At 48.5% G+C, this 19,233-nt stretch overlaps 1 protein-coding gene across 2 annotated transcripts in view; it reads right to left on the bottom strand.

Annotated features, from left to right (window-relative positions):
* CACNA1A (calcium voltage-gated channel subunit alpha1 A) overlaps positions 1 to 18,987 on the bottom strand; it is a 205,476-nt gene extending 186,489 nt beyond the window's left edge. For both annotated transcript variants that reach the window (XM_037041840.1, XM_037041841.1), the window contains exon 1: positions 18,653 to 18,987. In XM_037041840.1, coding sequence (XP_036897735.1) covers positions 18,653 to 18,945 — 293 coding nt within the window. In that variant the 5' untranslated portion in view covers positions 18,946 to 18,987. The remainder of the gene's footprint in view (positions 1 to 18,652) is intronic.
* Positions 18,988 to 19,233: the final 246 nt, after the last annotated feature.

Raw genomic sequence — 19,233 nt, 5'->3', positions numbered from 1 at the left:
TGGCCAGAGAGTGCCTTTAGAATAAATAACCAAATTCCTAAGCATCTGCCACAAGGCCTTTGCACATGCTGTCCCTCTGGTCAGTACACCTTTACCACTACTCCTGCCCCACTATGGCAGGGTTCCACTAACGACCGTGTATCACCTTCTTCAGGAGAGGCTGTTTTACACGTTCCTCTCAGAGCATGCTGGACTTGTCCCTCCCAAGGCCTTAAAGCATCTGTAATTATAAATTAAGTAGCCATAACTATTTATCCATCATCCTTGCAGACCGTAAGCTCCATGAAAGCAATGACTGCATCTGCCATGTTCATCACTGTAACCAATGCTCAGTATGTTGTCAGCACTCAATAAATACTTGTGGTGTGACTGGCTGAGTACAGAAACAGACCAGACCAAGGCAGGTAAGAGTTTTAAACAGTCAGAGAGGCTGTCTTGTAGATCACTGAAGCGAGGATGGATTTTTAAAAATAAATAGCGCTGGTACACCATTTGTGAAATACAAAGGAAATCAGACCCCCTACCTCACACCACACACAAAAATTAATTCCAAGTTGATTAAAGCCATACAGTGAGCAAAACTGCAAAACTTTCAGAAATAGTATAGAATATCTCCATTACCTCGGGGCAGAAACAGTTTTCTTAAATAAGATACAAAACCCACAAACTGTGAAGAAAAAGATTTCTAAATGCAACCACATTAAAATTAAGAACTGCTATTGATCAAGAGACATCATAAAAAAGAATCAAAAGGCAACCCTACAGAAGACATTGCACAGCATAAAAAGATGAAGGACGAGTTTCCAGAAAATGTAAGGATCATCTACAGATCAATATGAAAAAAAATAAAAGAAGAAACCCAAGCAGCCCAGTTAAAAAAGTGGACAGGGCACAAAGAGGCACTTCATCAAAGAAGAAACTTGAGTAGCCAATAAATATAATAAACTACAATCATCTGCGCTGTAACTGGGTAGCACGAACTAAAACTGCCACGTACCCACTAGATAGGCTGCAGTTACATCTGACACCACCAAGTGTGGGTGAGGGCCTGGAGCCACTTGAACGCTCAGCCACTGACGGCAGGAGTGTAAATGAGCACCGACAGTTTGCAAAAACACGTTGGCAGTATTCAGTCAAATTTAAAATGCATTAATTTTAATATCCAGTGATCTGCATCACGGCATGTATCCTTGAGAGACTCCTGCACACAGGCAGCAAAATCCATAAATAACTAGCAATACTGCTTATTTTCAGTGACCAAAAGGAAACAAACTCATATATTCATCATCAGTGAAAAAACAGGACCATGAAGGAGCCACAGTAACCACAACAAGAATGGATCTTGCTAACCTAACTGTGAGCCAATGAAACAAAATACAAAACAATTCATATCACATAATTTTATTTATATAAAATTCAAAGCCACAAAACATTTAACTATATTACTTAGAGAGGCGTGCTTAGGTGGCAAAACCACAGAGAAAAACAAACTGATGACTCGCATGAAATCTTCAATAGTGGTGCATTGAGGAAGGAAAGGGGGAGAGTGGGGAAGTGGTGGTGGACGGGCGTCGGGGAGGCTCTGGGGAGACGGTGGCAGTCCTGGCTCTAGACCTGGGTACAATGGATGTTCACTTCATGGCTGATCTTTAAAATGATAATCTGTTCCCACCCCGTTCTTGAGGTTCATTTTCTCTCTCTGTCTCTGTCTCTCACACACACACAAACACACAGTCAGCCAGAGCCAGACTAGAAAAAAATGACACACACCAAGGGACAGTTTATAAAGAGAGAGAGAAGGAGGGCAAACACCCAGACAGAAAATGAAAAGATAACAGACACAGGAAATGAAAAGGGATGAGGAGCTGGCAAGCAGGAGACAGTAAGGAAATGAGAAATGGGACACAGAAAAGCGGGGTGGAGGTGGTAGGGGAATGGGGAGGAGAAAAGATACAAGGAACTATATTCTCTCTTCTCTGTTTTTCTTTTTCGGTATATTCCTATTTTTCTCTTTTCTTCTCTTCCTCCATCTCTCTCTCTGCCCCTTCCAATCCCCTCCATCTTTCTGGGTCTTTCTTCCTCTCTCACCGTTGTATTCCTTGCCCTCCCCAACCCTTCCTCCTTCTATGTTTCTCATCTCTCCTCTTCTTCTCCCTCCCTCCCTTCCCCCATCTCTTTCCATCTCCATTTTTTCCTCTCTCATCTTTCTCTCCTTTCTTTTTCTCTGCCCTCTTCCTTTTCTCTCTCTCCCTACCTCTCTCTCCCCTACCCCTCTTTCATAGTTATCAAGTGGCTCCTCTGTATCAGACACAGCGCTAAAGAAAGAGGAAGGGCCCTGGCTGGTGTGGCTCAGTGGACTGAGCACTGGCCTGAGAACCAAAAGGTCGCCACTTTGATTCCCAGTCAGGGCACATGCCTGGGTGGCGGGCCAGACCTCCAACTGGGGGCATGTGAGAAGCAACAGATTGGTGTTTCTCTTGCACATGGATGTTTCTCTCCCTCCCTTGCCCAATCTGTGAAAATAAACAAATAAAATCTAGAAAAAAAGGAAGGAAGGAAAGAAAAGAAAAGAAAAGAAAAGAAAAGAAAGGCAGGCCGGCCAGGGAACATGATGGCGTGGCCCACCATGGTTACCATAACATTGGTACCAAACATTGGTGGCCCAGACGCCTGCCCAGGTCTGCTCCACCAGGACACCCCCTGCCAGGCTCAGGCACGGGCCTGTGGGCCACCTGTGACTCTCTCCCATCATTAATCTCACTATCAAACACTCCCAGCAACACAAGTTGTAGGTCTTATTTATTAAATATTTAACTGGAGAAACCCAGCTGAGATGAAACCTCTCATATGCGGAGGCCCCAGGAGAGCAGATCACAGGCCTGCCGTGCTGCTGGGATTAACCACAGCCACAGCCACCAGGCGCCGAGGGCGATGCAGGTGGGGGCAGTGTCCCCCCCCCCGCCCCACCCCGGCCCCGTGCCAGAGAAGGAAGACTCGGAAGGCAGCTGAGTTACCTCCCAGTTTCACTTGGATGGGGAGGGGTCCTCTGCTGGGGAAGGGGACTTCGAAAATCCAAAACCAGAACAAGTAAATCCATGAAGACAGAACACAGTCTGGCAGTTGCCAGGGGCAGGGGCAGGGGCAGGAAGGAGACCAAGGAGTGACTGCTCATGGGGACGGCATCTTCTTGTGGGGTGATGTCACGGAACGAGACAGAGGTACTTGGTGCACAACACCATGAATGTACTCAGGGCCGTGGAACTGCTCACTTTAAAATGGTTAATGGATAATTTTATGCTATGCGACTTTTACCTCAATGTTTTAACTTTAAAAACCATTACAAAAGAGTTTAGTTTCCTCCACCCCAACTATTAGCTCCAAGGCTGCTGGCCTCATTTTTTAAAAATTAACAATGTTGTACATAGACGATGCTTACCACCCACATCCCAGGCCGCTGCTCAGCACTGTGAACTTCCTAAAGGCCACGCCACTGGGGAACCTACTGCTGGCTGACCTCATACTCTGTCCCTTGGCCACGGGCTTCACTTCATCTCACTTTGAAAATATTCCATTTTCATCAACATCAAGGCAAGACCCTCTACCAGCACAAACATCACAGCTCACTGAAGGCTCGGATGAGAGTTAGCATTTTTTAGCAATAAAGTATTTTTAATTAGCTATATACATTGCTTTTAGATACAATACTATTGCACGCTTAACACTGTAGAATACAGTGGTGTGCAATCATAACTTTTATACGTACTGGGAAATGAAAAAAACTCAGAGCTCGCTTTATCACAATATCCACTTTTTTGGGGTGGTCTGGAACCAAGCCCGCAACATCTCCACATGCACCTGGGCCGTCTGGTGCTCTCTGGGCCGTCTCTCGCCCACAGCACTCCAGCTCTCTGGGCTTTTGTCCCTGCTGTGCTGTTACCCGTCCCATGAGGTTTTCCCCTTGCTGGTTGTGGGGTGTTGGCAAGAGACTTTAGCTCTCAGAGACTCTGTGTGTACCTCTATGGACATGGGAGCAAAAATAAACTCACGGAGCTCACGGGCCGGGTATAAAGATTGAGTTGGACAGAGAGGTTCTCACAAAGCCTGAGGCTCACAAGCTGCCCAACAGAACAGTCAGTTCCCATGTCCTCCCAGGATACGGCACTTGCTCTTCCTGGAGTTCCGGTGAAATCCTGGATGTGAACAAGCATAGGACCAAGAAGGGGCCCACCCATCGTGACTATGGAAAATGGTCCAGCTACTTTCCACCAAGTTTGGGGGCCCAGGGAATCCTGCTTGGTCAGTGAGAAGAGGCCTGGCCGGCATTCCGGCTGGGAGAGCTCACGTGAAATCACGTGACTGCTAGGACACCCTGAAATGAGGGGTTTTCTGCACCAACGGGGGCACATAGGAACACACATACTATTGCACTGAGGAGAGAGGAAGCTAATGCCTGGCTTATAACAATAATGAGGCAGTGACACTCTTATTCAGCATACACCAGTTGCCAGGCACTGTTCTGAGCACTGTCTGTGCCTTAAAACAACCCCACAGAGCAGGCACTAATGTTATGCTGAGGAAACTGAGGCCCAAGAAGGTAAGAGAGTTAGTTAGCTGCCAGGATGGTGCAGTTGGAAATAAGCAGAGTGGGGGTTTGAACCCAGGGAGCCTGCTTCTATAGCCCTCTGTCTTCACCAGTATGTTAGGCTGCCTGAAACCCAACACAGAGCCACAGAGCCTCGGGGTCTACAGGACCTGGTACAACTACCTACCCCTAAAGACATCTGTGCAGAATGTCCCTAGAGAAAACTGAGCAAAGGGTGTGACCGGGGGATCATGAAGGAGATACAGTCTAGATGGATCTGGAAAAGGCTCATTGTCTTCTGAATGTTAAATCAAGGGCAACCTCGCTGGGCCCCATAATTGGGAAAGGGGGACCTTGGAGGGCACAGACTTACTATTCCTTGTGACCTGGTCCTAAGACTGACATGTGACCCAGCTACGCCATTTCCAGGACTCTGTCCTAAGGAAATAGTCACAAATGTGTGCAAAGATATCATCACTGAGTGGGGCAGGGGCACAGCAGCATGGCTCTCGTATTGGTGGAAAAACAACACCCCAAATGACCCTATTTTTGTTATGAAAAACAAAAAGTATAGATGTGCCAGGGGAAAAATATGGGAATTCCTTTGGAGAAAAAGTTCTCACCAGGGTCAAAAAAGCTCTGCATAAAATCTACCCTTACACCCTCCTACCCACATCTCCTCTCACCTCGCCTGGCACACAGTAGGTGCTCAATAAACATTTATGAATGAATAAATGAATGGGTGAATTATAAATGAATGAATGCACTCCCCCAGACATCTCTAAGCTCATCTTTCCCAGGGATCTGTGGCCTGTATGAGCCCAAGGCAAGCCATGGCATGGGGACTAAGGGAGCAGAAAACCACAGTCTACACCAGCAGCATTTGCTCTGCCAGGAGCCCAGAGAAAGTGAGTCACGATTTAAAAACTGGGCACCAGAAGGAGGAGAAAGGAGAAACGGAGGCCACAGCAGCTTTCATGCCAGCCTTTTGCAACTCTGGGTGAGATTTCCTTCTATATACTTGTCTATATTTACATCAACGAATCAGTTGGTAGCAACGCTGCTGCTGATCGTGTAGGATCTAAAGTTCACAGAAAGCTGGCTTCAACACCCAGCAAAGAAGAGAAACTGTAAATTAAATTTAAGTCACCCAAAAACCCTAAATCCACCCACTCCTCTCCAAGAAATCCATGACATTTTTTTACATCAAGATTTCTCCATCTTGGCACTACTGACATCTTGGGCTGGATAATTCCTTACTGAGGCGGAAGCAGGGCTGTCCTATGCATTTTTAGGACACTCAGTAGCATCCTTAGCATCTACATCTACATGCCAGTATCACTTCTCCCTCCATGTTCGTGACAACCAAAAATGTCTCCAGACATTGCCAAAAGTCCCCTGTGGGGCAAAATCACCCCCAGTTGAAAAGCACTGCTCTCCATGCAGCCCGGGAAGAACTGCAAACCAATCCACTGTTCTTTCTCTGCCCCTCCCCCTCAACTTCCTAAATTTTGAGTCACCTGGTCTCAAAAGCTCTTTTACAGATTCAAGGAAAGTGGTGACAACAGCTGCAAGACTTGAGTCCCATATCTAGACCAGAATTTTATTCTGAAGATAATCAGAACCTTGGACAGAGGTGCACATACAACGATGTTCCTTGCACTGTTATTATAAGCAAAACAAATAACTAGAGATTGTTACATGAAGTACAATACAGCCACGAGGAAGAATGTCATCGGATATTAACAGCAGTCTTTTCTGGGGTTGCTGCCAACCCACACAGCACCACTATGTGAACTTCAATAAGATGGCCTTTTATTTCAAGTTTTTAGGTCCATCTGTCAAAAATTGTCATAATATCTTCATTTCTCTAGAACAAGATACTTAAGACTCTATCAACTGGAACACTTAAATAATAGACGTATAGTTCCATGATGCCTTTGACACGGGATGTGATACTGTTTTGTAGTGTACAGCCCCTGCAACTATACACCGTAGCCTTGATGCTACCAAGGATATTCAGGGGCACAGAAATGCGTTCAAAAGAGCTTTTATCTGCCCTGACTGGTGTGGCTCAGTGGGTTGGGTGTCACCCCACAAACTGAAAGTTTGCTGCTTCAATTCCTGGTTAGGGGACATACCTGAGTTGTGGGCCAGGTCCCCGGTTGAAGGAGTGCAAGACACAACCAATTGATGTTTCTCTTGCACACTGATGTTTCTCTCCCTCTTTCTCTCCCTCCCTTCCCTTCTCTCTAAAAATAATTTTCTAAAAAAGCTTATATCCATAAAAAGATATGGAATAAGATATATTAAAATGTCTCCAGAGATTCTCTCCAGAGAGGAGGGTACACATATACTTAATATTCTTCACTGAGCTTCAGGTGTTCCACAAATGAAGAGGGCAGGCTTCTTGAAGGAGGCAACTTTTGGGCTGAGACCTAAGTGAAGAGAAGGAGTCGGCCATGGGGAGACCTGAGGGAACTATGATGCAGGCAGAGGGAATAGCCAAATGCAAAAACAGCACCAGTGGGCTGAGACAGAGTAGAAAGGGTAGAGAATGGAAGAGATGAGATCAAAGACAAAACAAAATGGAGCAGATCAAGTTGGGCCATGTAGGGCCCTGGTACGTCTGATCTGTAATCTATGGCCAGTGGTAGGAATCTGGGGCACGTACCCAACATGCTCAGAGGAGAGATAATCTATCCCTCTAGCCCACCCTATTCAAAAATCCAAGAAATTCCACTTTCAGACTCATGCTAAAGTAAACAAAACCAGGTGTTTCCAGAAATTTAATAATCTTTGTCAACAACACTGTTTTTCTCATCACTACTCAACTGACAAACATTTATGCACAATATAGTGCAGAACTGCTGGGGGAAGTGAAGAAAGTAAATTATTGCCGCCTACCCTCAAAAGCTTTCTAAGTAGAGAGGTAAGACATAAGCATACCACCTTCCTTTTGCCAAAAGCATGCAGGATTCACCTGGCATGAGGAAAGTTCCAACTAGGGTGGTAAGTGGAAGAACTCAGTCATTCCCAAACCAATAAGAACACCAAATGTTAGAGAAATCTAACATGGACTCCCACCCTTCCATATACACTCACATCCAACATCTACCCATTCTCCCACTCATCCATGTTTTATCCGTCAATCCTGTCCAGTCATCTGCCCACCTAGTTCCACTCACATATCCACCCACCCATCCATCCAACCTTTCTCTCTTTAATCATCCAACTATGTTCATTCGTTGGCTCCTTCCTCCCTCTCTTTTTCTTTCCTTTCATCATTCATCCATATGTCCATCCACCCATCTAGTTATCCACCAATCTCTTTATCCACTTAGTATAATCCATCTAATCACCCATCCATTCTCCAGCATCTATTTTTTCTTTCCTCCCTTCCTCCCTCCCTCCCTCCCTTCCTTCCTCTCTTCCATCCATTCATCTGCCCACTTATCATCCATCTGTCCAAACATCCACTCAACCAACACCAAAGCATGGGATGCCACTCCCCTCCACAAACACCCATACATGATCCATAACTTAGAAGACTGTATTGTGATTAGGAATAGGCCAAACTGTTAAAAATTTGCATTCTAACAATTCTTCCAAGATAATTCAAGTCCGTAAACATTTTTGGCTCTTCCAATTTGTGCAACACCCACATTCTCTGAGACCTTGTAAGACCCTCGTGGAAGCTGACCTATTCTCACTGGGTTGAAGTAACTGATTTCTTCAACAATGGCGCTCTAAGATCAAGGCTAGGGAGTAGGGTGTGGCTAGAGGAAGGTGGGCCTGTGGGGAGATTGGAGGGAATCTGGCATTGGAGAGAGTCTGTCAGTGGGGGTGTAGGGAATGGGACAGGAAGGGGATTAGGAATGTAGAAAATTATTGCTGAGAAATGGAGAAAATCTTGCTTGGGCCCTGGAATCAGGGAATTCTACTATCAATAATTAACAGAACCCTGTGACTGATTTCCCCTTGGCTTATACCTTGGAGCAATGGTGGTTGAGTTTATCAACTAGGAGAATGGATTAACGAGATACACACCAGAGAATAAGAGATGAAAGGAGTTTAGAACCTTGGCAATAAAAGGCAGAATAATAATAACTAATTCTCTGTAGCACCTGCTGTGTGTCACACACTATGCCAACCGTCACGTCAAAGAGACCCAAATATGGCCACCATAGTAAGTCCGCTCATCTATTCTTCATCTCTTTCATCCATCCTTCCCTCCTTCCAATCAACCATCCATCCATCCATCCATCCATCCTATCCATGTATCCAGCTTCCCTCCTTCCTCCCTACCCCCTAACCATCCATCTATAAACAAATACGGTGCTAAGTTCCAAGCACTATTCTAAGAATAACATGTATTAACTCACTTAACTTTCCAAGATAGGCGCTATGAGAGTCCCCACTAGACAGATGAGGAAACTGGGACACAGAACACCTAAGTGATTTGCCCAAGCAAATTCACACAGTTAGTAACTAGAAGAGTTGGGATTTGAACCCCAGCCGCCCTGCTCCAAAGTCCATGCTCTCAACTCAGCCATACAGCTTCTCTACAAACCAACAGGTCTAAACCGCATCTTTCTTCAGAAAGCAAGCTGGAACTGGAGTTGTCTGGCTGACCTAGCCCTTACGGAGCATGATGAGTAGAATGTGCAATGCCCTCATCAGTGCCTGTTGGATGGCTGGCATTTCCATAAATGCTGATGAATCTCGGCTGATTCTAACTGAAGCTAGATTCCGAAGTACACAGACTAAAATTAACACCTTGACTTCATTCACTCAAAAATTATTTATTCATCACAGCAGCACTGTTCATAACAGCATAAAATAAAATAAAACAAATCTGGATTCATCCCAAACATCCACCATCCAGAAAAAATGGATAAACTGTTGTATCATCACAAAATACAATATTATACAAAGAAAAATAAATGACCTACAGCTACACTCAACAAGAGAGATGAAACTTAGAAACATTCCGTTGAGTGGAAAAAGCAAGTCCATGTTCCAGAAGGCTAACAAGTCAGCAGTCAAGCCTGTTAAACTTATATTAAGGCACATGTATAAAACAAGGAAGGAAGGAAGAGGAGAGGGAGGGAGAAAATAAGACCCACACAATTCAAGAGAAAGTAAATACACTTGGGGGAGTGCCGTGAGGGAGGGGGGTAAAGAAAAGGCGGGTCTACAATTACAGGTAGAAGTTAGTGGTCATGTTCTAGCTCAGGGTTTCCCCAAAGTGCGCTTCCCAGACCAGTTGCATCAGAACTACCTTGGAACTTGCTAGAAATGCAAATTCTCAGGCCCCATCCCCAATCTGCTGAATCAGAAACTCCAGAGGTGAATACTGGCAACCTGTATTTAAAAACCTGCCAGGTGAACCCTAGCCAGGTAGCTCAGTTGCTTAGAGCATCATAAAGGTTGCAGGTTCAATCCCCAGTCAGGTACCTACAAGAATCACCCAAAGACTGCATCAAAGAGTGGGACAACAACCTGATGTTTCCCTCTCTCTCTCGCCCTTCCTCTCACTCTCTAAAATCAATTTATTTAAAAAAAACCCTCCAGGTGTGAGAAGTTTGTTCTAGAGCAGGTGACACTGACCCTGCAGGGCTGGGGATGCCACTCTGAGGACCACCGTTGTAATTCTTGACCTAGATAGCTGGTCCACTAGTATTTCCGTACTGTATGAAAGTAAGAAAAAATAAGCAAAAGGAGAGACAATATTGAGAGTGTGTGGTAAACCCAGAGGAGAATTAAAGCAATAGGCTGTAAAACTGAGGTGTATGAAAGCACCCCACAAGTACGTAGTCAGCCTTTACAGGGGCTAAGCACAGGGCCAGAGTGGCAACCACAACTACCCTCCACCATGAAGTCTAAAATCCATCTGTCCTGCCACTTTTCACAGTGACTATACATGCCCCATGCTTTCTGTGCACAGTATCTTTTAACCTTCCCACAATTCTCTGGACACTGGACTAGGCCCCTTTCCTAGAGGAGCAGAGACAGGATTCACCACCACGACATGGAGCTGAGAGTGCAGCCAAGTGACCAGGCCCCGAGCCCTGTATGCTGTGCCTCCAGTCACCACCACTTCTGCTCCCTGCCACTTCTCCTCCTGTCAGCCTCCACCCCTGGCGCCACTGCCCAGAGAGCCACATACCGACGTGGACTCCACAATGTGCCACAAACGTTTCACAGCAGCAGGTGAAGTTCCCCTACTCCCCAGTCCCACTGTTTTTAATAAAGAAAATAACAAAGGTCAACGAGATAAAAGAACACGGCAGAAATCATGTAACCCCCACCCCAGGTAAGTTCTAGGTCGGCCTCAACGTGTCTCCTTGAAGACAAATCTGTAAGTTTATTCTTGAGATCAGGCTTAGCCCTTCTACGAATGTTGTTTATATGAAATTACTTGAAAAATTGCCTAATATTTTATACACACACACACACATATCTTGCATGCAGGCCTAAAAGGAGAGTAGTGTGAATACTATTTACTGGCAGGTGGGTGACAAACTTCAGTTTCCTTCACTGCCCCTTGACTAGGGTTACTCGGGGGGAGCAGCTGCTAGTTCTGAATTCCAGGTCCAACCTGAGCACTCAGCGATCCCCTTCAAGGAAGCCCCAAAGATGTTTCCAGTCTGAACAGAATATAAAGCCATGTCTGACCCAAGAGAGACGACAAAATACGATCCAGACTCAACTCAGGAAACCTGCTTCAGAGCCGGGTCTCTTTCATATCAGCTGCCTTAGATGGGTGGGTTCCAAACAGAGTTCATTCTGACCGAAAGTCTTGGCTTTTCTCAGGGAAAAGGCTCTGTAACTTCCCCTTTCCTAGACCAGGGGACCACCACTTGCTCCCCTCCTCTTCGACGTTAAGAACTCACCACGAGGGTGACCAACTTGCCAGTTTGCCTGGAACTGCTGGGTTTCCTGAGATGCTAAGCCCAGGACAGTCCTGGGCAAACTGGGACACCCGGTCACCCGGATAGGAACTCAGGCTCGGTGGTTTCTGAAACCCAAGTTGCTGAGGCCAAACCACCTGATTTCCCTTTCTGGACTGTGACTTGCCTTCTCTATTCTTCCAGGAGAGAAAGAATGAAGAGAGAAGTTGGAGGTGTGAGGGGGTGACACATGCTAACCCCAAAGATGAGCAAGGTTCTGCGGCACACTCTCAGCGGTCACCTGGGGTGGCCACAGCAGCTGTCCTAGNTTGCCTGGAACTGCTGGGTTTCCTGAGATGCTAAGCCCAGGACAGTCCTGGGCAAACTGGGACACCCGGTCACCCGGATAGGAACTCATGCTCGGTGGTTTCTGAAACCCAAGTTGCTGAGGCCAACCACCTGATTTCCCTTTCTGGACTGTGATTTGCCTTCTCTATTTTTCCAGGAGAGAAAGAATGAAGAGAGAAGTTGGAGGTGTGAGGGGGTGAAACATGCTAACCCCAAGGATGAGCAAGGTTCTGCGGCACACTCTCAGCGGTCACCTGGGGTGGCCACAGCAGCTGTCCTAGGCCTGTGGTCTCCGTCCTGGGCTGGACTCTTGACAGTCTCAAAAGGAGATGGGTTTGGAGTTGGGGGATGGGGAGGAAGTTAAGTATGTACTTTAAAACTCCCTCACCTTGTCACCCACAGAGGGAAGAATCAAAGGAGGGGAAGACAATTTTGTCTTAAACCTAACAGAATCGAACCATGGATCAAGTGGGCATGAGTTTTATTCCCCCTGAAAACCTCAGAAGAGAACAGGAATGCAACATGCCCGAGGGTTGCTTTCAAGAGTGCCACACTCAGATAGGTAAATCCAATATGGCCAGTTACAGGGGCCCTTTGCTCTTCCTCTACCCAGAGAGCCTCATTTCCCCAAAAGCCAAATTTCCCTAAAAGAACGTTAAGGGAAAAAGTACTCTCTGGTTTTATGGCTCGTGTATTTTGGGGGCTTTCTGGATGACAGATGCTGCGGTACATATTTACCATGTGTGACCCCATGAAAGCTCTCCAAGAGCCATCCTCAGAGATGCTCTCAGAAGCAGTATCCTCATCACGCACAGGAGGAAACTGAGTTATTCAAACCTGGGTCTGGTGGACCCAGAGCCCAGAGCGCTCTCTCTGCCATCTATACCAGCACACCCGGCTCCTTTCAAGGAAGCTAAGTTAGCACTCTCGGAAATGTATTAACTACAGGGCATTGGGGGCCCTGACCACCTCTGCACTGGCTCACTTTCCCAGTTGTGCCTCCCATCACGGAGGAAGTACATACGTGTGCTCGCTGCTGGGGGCAGGGTGTCTGTTGGGTACTTGCTTACATAAGCCACAAACACCCAACAGACACCCCCCTAAGACCCTAAAGGAGGGCTTCACTGTCAAGGGGCCACTGCTCCCTAACTTTGCAAGCACTAAAATTTCTTAGACCTTCTCTGGTCAGATAAGCTCATGCACAATTCCTCCCGCCTCCCTAACACACAAGCAAAACCCACCAAAACCCTAAAACACTGGTACCATGTCGAATCAGATCTACATGATTTGGCAAACGACATAGAAAGTCCTTTTTTCACTCACTGGACAAACGTTTATGGGGTGCTTACTCTATGCCAGGGGTGGTGGGATTGCAGTGATGAAGAGGAGGCGGGCCTGGATCTCACAGCCTTGACTTTTTACTGCCGAGCAGCAGAACCAACGCACCCCGTGGCAGAGACTCCCTTCTCTCCCTGCGTTTCAAACCAGTGCAGGCACTTGGCTACAAACAACATCCTCACTCTCCCCTATGTATCGGACTGGCACTTAGTGCTCCCACTTCCACCACTTTCTACCTACCCACAATCCTTTATCCTAAACCCTTGAGGCCGCATGTGCCTTGGTATTTAGAGCTGATGCTTTTAGAAGAAGAACAAGGGTGGGAATGTTAAAATGGCACAACCACTTTGGAAAACAGTCCGGCGGTCTCTTATAAAGTTAAACATAAATTTACCACACAACCCAGCAATCCTGCCCCTGGGCATTTATTTACCCAAGAGAAGTGGAATGTAGGTTCCTAATGCTTCCACTAAAACCCGTCAGCCAGTGTTTATAGTGGCTCTATTCATAATCATCCAACTGGGAAGCATCTCAAATGTCCCTCAACCGGGAAATGGATGAACACACTCTGGTCCACCCGTCCCGTGGAGTACGACGCAGCCCCGAGAAGGAATGTACTAGCGGCACCACGACAACATGGATTGGAAAAGCTACGCGGAAGAAGCCAGACTCAAAGGCTACACACTGTGGGATTCTGTGTATATAAGCTTCTGGCAAAAGCAAACCTATAAGGATGGAGAACAGATTAGCGCTAGCGAGGGGCTTGGGCAGTGAGGAGCTGCCTCCAAGGGGCATTAGGGAATAATACGGGGTGACTGAACTGTTCCCTCCCTTGATTTTGGTGGTGGCTACATAACTGCATGCATCTGTCAAAACTCACAGAACTGTACACCCAAAGGAATGAATTTGCTATAAGCAAAGTTTTCCTCAATAAACCCGATTTTTAGAAATTGATTTTAGAAAGAGAGAGGAAGGAAGAGAAATGTTGGTTGTTGTTCCACTTACTCATGCATTCATTGGTTACTTCTTGTATTTGCCCTGACCAGAGATCAAACCCACAAACTTGGCATACTGGGACGATGCTCTAACCAATGATTTACCAGCCAGAGCAATCAACAAACCTGATTTTTGACAAAAAGAAGAAAAAAGGAGCCCTTCCTGGTGTTGCTTAGTAGACTGAGTGCTGGCCTGCAAACCAAAGGGCTGCCAGTTCAATTCTCAGTCAGGGTACATGTCTGGGTCGGGTCCCCAGTGGTGGTGGGGGAATGCAAGAGGCAACTACGCATTGATATTTCTCTCCCTCTCTTTCTCCTTCCCTTCCTGTCTCTCTAAAAATGAATAAATAAAATCTTTTTTTTTTTTTTAAAAAAGGGTAATAGGATACATCTATGATGTGACCTGGATACTCAGGCATAATCCACAGACTAGCCGCATGGGCAATCCTTAGAAGTGTGTTGGAAAGGCAGAATCCCAGGCCTCACCTTAAACCTGCTGGACCAGGATCATCACTTTCATAAGATAATGATCGTGCACATGAAAGTTTGAGAAGCACAGCGATGTGCGCATGACACTCCCCGTGCGGGGCTGGAATCAAGCACAGCTAACAGTTCTGCAGGGAAACATAGCACAACACACACGAGGTGGGATAGAATCAGACTGTACACGAAGACTACGAAGTACAGACAGTTCGAGGTTTTTCAGAGAGGAGACGACACCTTGTAGAAAAAGGAAAAAAATAGAAAAAGCCACGCTAATTCTTACTTCCAAGAATTCTGCTCTTCTTAAAATGCCAGCTACGCTGATCCAGCAGAAGGGTCTACGGGCCACACTGTCCTGCCCTCCAACACGTTCTACTTTTCAGGGAGGGCCAGAAGTCTGATAACATGCTCCGACTTCTCCCAGAGCTCCCTCCGTTTCTCAGGCAGGAAAGCTGTTTTTAAGGAGCCTTTCCTTAAAATAAAACAACTGGGGGAGTGCAGCCAGCCAGTGTCCACAGGTCACCTGGCGTGATGGGCCTCCCGCATGCGATTCAGGAGACGGAGCGCGGTAACACACAGACCTGGGTCTGCGGTGCTTGCCATGGCCCAAATTCCTACACCCTGCTCCGTGGGAGATCTGCTGGCATCAGCAGGACTGGGGGAAGATGACATTCACAGTGGCGCTTGGTGGCACATCAGAAGGAGCGAGTGGCACTAAGTGGGGGCTCCGGGAAGGTTGACAGATGCGCCTTATTGAGCTGACAGATTTGAGCTCTTTAGAAGTCGGCATCAGAGCCAGTCACAGCCATCTTTAAATCAGACTTCCGATCAACAAAAACACGAAACCAAGGTGTGTGGTCAAGATGGCTTGCTGCCCAGCCTACTCTAAGAGAAAAAGACAGCAGTGTAAATCTGAACATCAAGACTTCCACTTCGGTTTTCTCAGGAAGAGAATAATAAAATTAGTGAGAAGCTTAATTCTCATTGCTGGCTTCAAGCTTGTGCTGCTTTGGGTGTGGGGGGGTGGGGGAGTGTTGCAGAAGAGCAAGAAATCACAGTGGCAGAGCGCCCATGAGCAGGGGAAATCAAGGCTGCACCCTCCCCCAGCGCACCACGCTGGGAGTGGCCTCTCTAAGGAACACTCTTGCACCCAATGAGTGCACAGCCAAGTTCATGGAACTTGCACTCACTCTTCCTCCAAAGACAGTGAGGAAGCTGTGTTCCAAAGTCAGCTGCAATCCTTAGTTAATGCTGTTTCCAAAAACATGTCCCTCTACACATATGGCGAAGAGTGGCAGGGCCAATTCCACTCCTAGGTATGGACCCAAAAGAAATGCAAAGTACAAGATGAACAGAAGACATGTACGGCACAGGCCGGAAATGACCCCCGTGGCCCTCCGCAGAGCGAAGCAGTGCCTGTGTTTGAGTCACACAGGAAGATACCACAGGGCGATGAGAAGGAACCACCTAGCCCTACTTGCAGCAACGTGGATGAATCTTGTCAAGCTAAAGAAGCCAAATACAAAGTAATGCAGACTATGACTCCATTTATAGGAGGTTCTAAAGAGGCAAAATGAGTCTATGGGGGTTAGATGTCAGGTTAGCAGCTACCCTTGAAGGGGAGTAAGTGGGAGGAGGCGTGAGGGAGGTGCTGGGCAGGGTGGTCACACACTTTTCCTCAACTTGGGTGCCAGTGGCTGGCTTGTATTCACTTTGTGAACATTTGTTAATGGGACTCAGCCATGTAGTTTCCTATACATAGATCAGACTTTATTCTAAAAGTTCATAGTAAGTACGTAAACACACTTTTTAAATGGCAAAAGCATTTGGATTCAGAATTTGGATTCTGCCCGGGTACACTGACTCCTCAGCGTTTCCGCCTCCTTGCACTGGCCCGAATTCCCTTATCCAGTCCCCCAGAACTCTCTCCCCACCCTTCTCAGCCTCCCCAGAGAAAGCTCAGTCCTGGGTGACCTGCTCCGTGACAGATTGAGGGATGGAGAGCTTTCCCTTCCAGAGTGGGGCTGTATAATGCGTTTGCTGCCTCAGGCCAAAGAGAGAACAAAAACTGTCTGCAGAGAGCAAAATGCACAAACTCATCACAAAGCTACCAAAGAGCAAGAAAGCCAAAGAAAATCTAACTACTCACCAACACTCTCAGTTCACCTGTACCCCTCCCCTGAGCAACCCCCTGCCTTCCCAACAGCCCTGTCTGCAGGATTCAGGCTGGACCGGGGTGAGCTAAGGACACATTAGCCCACATCCTGCCTTTCCTCTTAGAAGATGCCAAACCCAGGATCCAGATCGCCATTTTCAACTTGGAAACCTGTCAGCCCAGTGAATTCTTCCTGGACACCCCGTTAACTGAGCAGTACCCATACAGACACCTTGCCATCCTCCAAGCTCCCAGTGCCCCTCCAGGGGTTGGGAGGGAGGCAGGCGGAGAGATCACAAGACCTCAGAGAGGCTGGAACTTAGCAGGCAGAGCCCTGGCTCCTGCTTTGGGCACCCATCAGGGTTAGGGGTACACCCCTCCAGAAGGGCCCTAGATGAACCTCTTAATTTTCACAACCCTCAAACTAGGCTGTTCACACACTCCAAAACCTCAGTGCCCTCTGTGACAATTTAAGCACCCAGAAACCAAGAGCCCGGCTCAGTTCTGAGCCCCATTAAAAGTGAATCAATCTGCCCACCACTGTGCTACTCAAATAACCAACTCCAGGACCGCCCAGGGCCCAGCCTTGTTGAGTATATAACAAGTCAAAACCATTGACAAAACAGGTGGGGGCTCAGGGCTGAGCCCCGGGAACACATGCAGCCTTGTTGGTTTTTACACTGAGGGCAGCCGGTTGGAACCTTGCTGAGAAGCGGCACATTGGGGCATGGCACCGTGGCCAGCCAGCCTGGGGGGCAGGGTGCGGCCCCCCACTTGGAATCTGGGTCATGCTTAGATAACTGCTAGGAAGCCCGACTAATTACCCATCCTTGCCTGCCTACATCTCAACAGATGTTAAGCCCTTCTCAAGGTTTATTTCAAGCAGGCACGAATTTAAAGAAACACCGGGGGTATCTGCATTTTTTATAGCATCTGAGTGGAGGAAAATGTGGTCTTCACCTCCCTCTAGATTACTGATTAAAAAATAAAAAAGGCATTTACCTGCCCAAGACGTCCACATGGGTGCTGATTCTCCTGGTGTCCCCTGGCGGCTCCCCACCATGGGAGAAGCTGACTCCAACCCAAGGCCCCACACGGCCCTCTAGGAAAAACCCAACAGCTCATTTTCCCTGCCCATCTTTCTTGGGTCTTCCAGGTCAGGGCCCAAGATGGGACCATTGGGGTGTTTTTTATAGCCCACAAGATGGGAGGAAAAGGGACCTGCAGATATGAGGAGAATAAGTGCCCTCCAACCTGTCCAGCGGGTGGCCCACTCTAGCCAGTGCTGGCCCTTCCGTTTGAAGGCCACATGTTCTCCCCCTCACTCCTGGCCCTGGGAACCCACCCTAAGTGCCCCAGGAGTGCGGCTCCCACCTTGGGGAAGGCCGGTGGAGAGGCCAGCAAGCTGGAGTTGAGCTCTGGAGGAATCACGAACTCCGGTGAGGGGAGGCCAAGGAAACCCAGCCAAGGCCCCCATGGTTCCCCTGCCCTGGCCAGTTCGCCCAGGCTGCGGACCCGGTCGCAGCACATTGGGGAGAACTCTGACCCCTCGGGAACTGGCTCAAAAGGCCTCATCAAGGCTCAAGGCCCCTACATGACCCCAGGGCCTAGCCCTCACTCTGGAATAGGTCCTTAGGAGGAATCCACTCCCCCGGTGCCCCCACCCCAAGCCTCCACGGTAGCTCAACCCAACTCGGGGTGGAGAGATTCTGCACACTCCTCCCCGGTGTCCCCTCTCCCAGCCCCTGGAAGACCCCCCCACCTCCCATCAACCCCCGGGTCTCCCTCCAACCTCGAAGAGGGGAAGCCAAGGAGGAGGGGGAGGCGCAGCTGCCGGGCTTCGGGCAAAGGATATGGCCATTCGGTGATCTTTTTGGCGTATTTTCTCACCACGTTGTCCTCGCTGAAGAGGAACAGAGACCGGTTGACCGTGAGGCAGTTCTGTCGGACGGGGATGGGGTTGTAGAGGGCCATGGTCCGCGCTCTCTGCGCCATTGACTGCTTGTACATCCTTTGCGCCCCGGGCTGCCCGCCCTGCCGGCTGCCCCCGGCTCCTCGCCCGCCTCCGGCGCCCACGACCACCCCGGCGGCTGCCCCGGAGCCTCCTCCCCCGTAGCGGGCCGGCATCTCGTCTCCGAAGCGGGCCATTCTGCAAAGAGCAAAGGGCTCCGGGTTACGCTGCGGCGAACGATGCGGAAGATGCGGCGGCCGCCGATGCCGCTGCTGCTGCTGCCCGGGCTGCGAAGACGGCGGCCGGGGCTGCGACTGCGGAGACGCTGCCCGGCCCAGCCCATCGGGCGGCGGCGCGGCGCCTCGGGTCGGGGGCTCACCAGGCGGCTGGCCGGCCCCAGCCGGGGATAGCAGCTCGGGACATCTTCCTGGCTGACCCCGGAGAAGGAGGGGCGGGGGCGGGGCGCGGGGGCTGGGAAGGGGGAG

This window comes from Sturnira hondurensis, unplaced genomic scaffold (genome assembly GCF_014824575.4).
Source record: "Sturnira hondurensis isolate 20B ecotype Veracruz unplaced genomic scaffold, ASM1482457v3 Scaffold0003213, whole genome shotgun sequence".
Classification (NCBI taxonomy): Eukaryota; Metazoa; Chordata; class Mammalia; order Chiroptera; family Phyllostomidae; genus Sturnira; species Sturnira hondurensis.
Note: the sequence above shows the minus strand (reverse complement) of the source record. Positions and strands in the feature narration are given on the sequence as shown.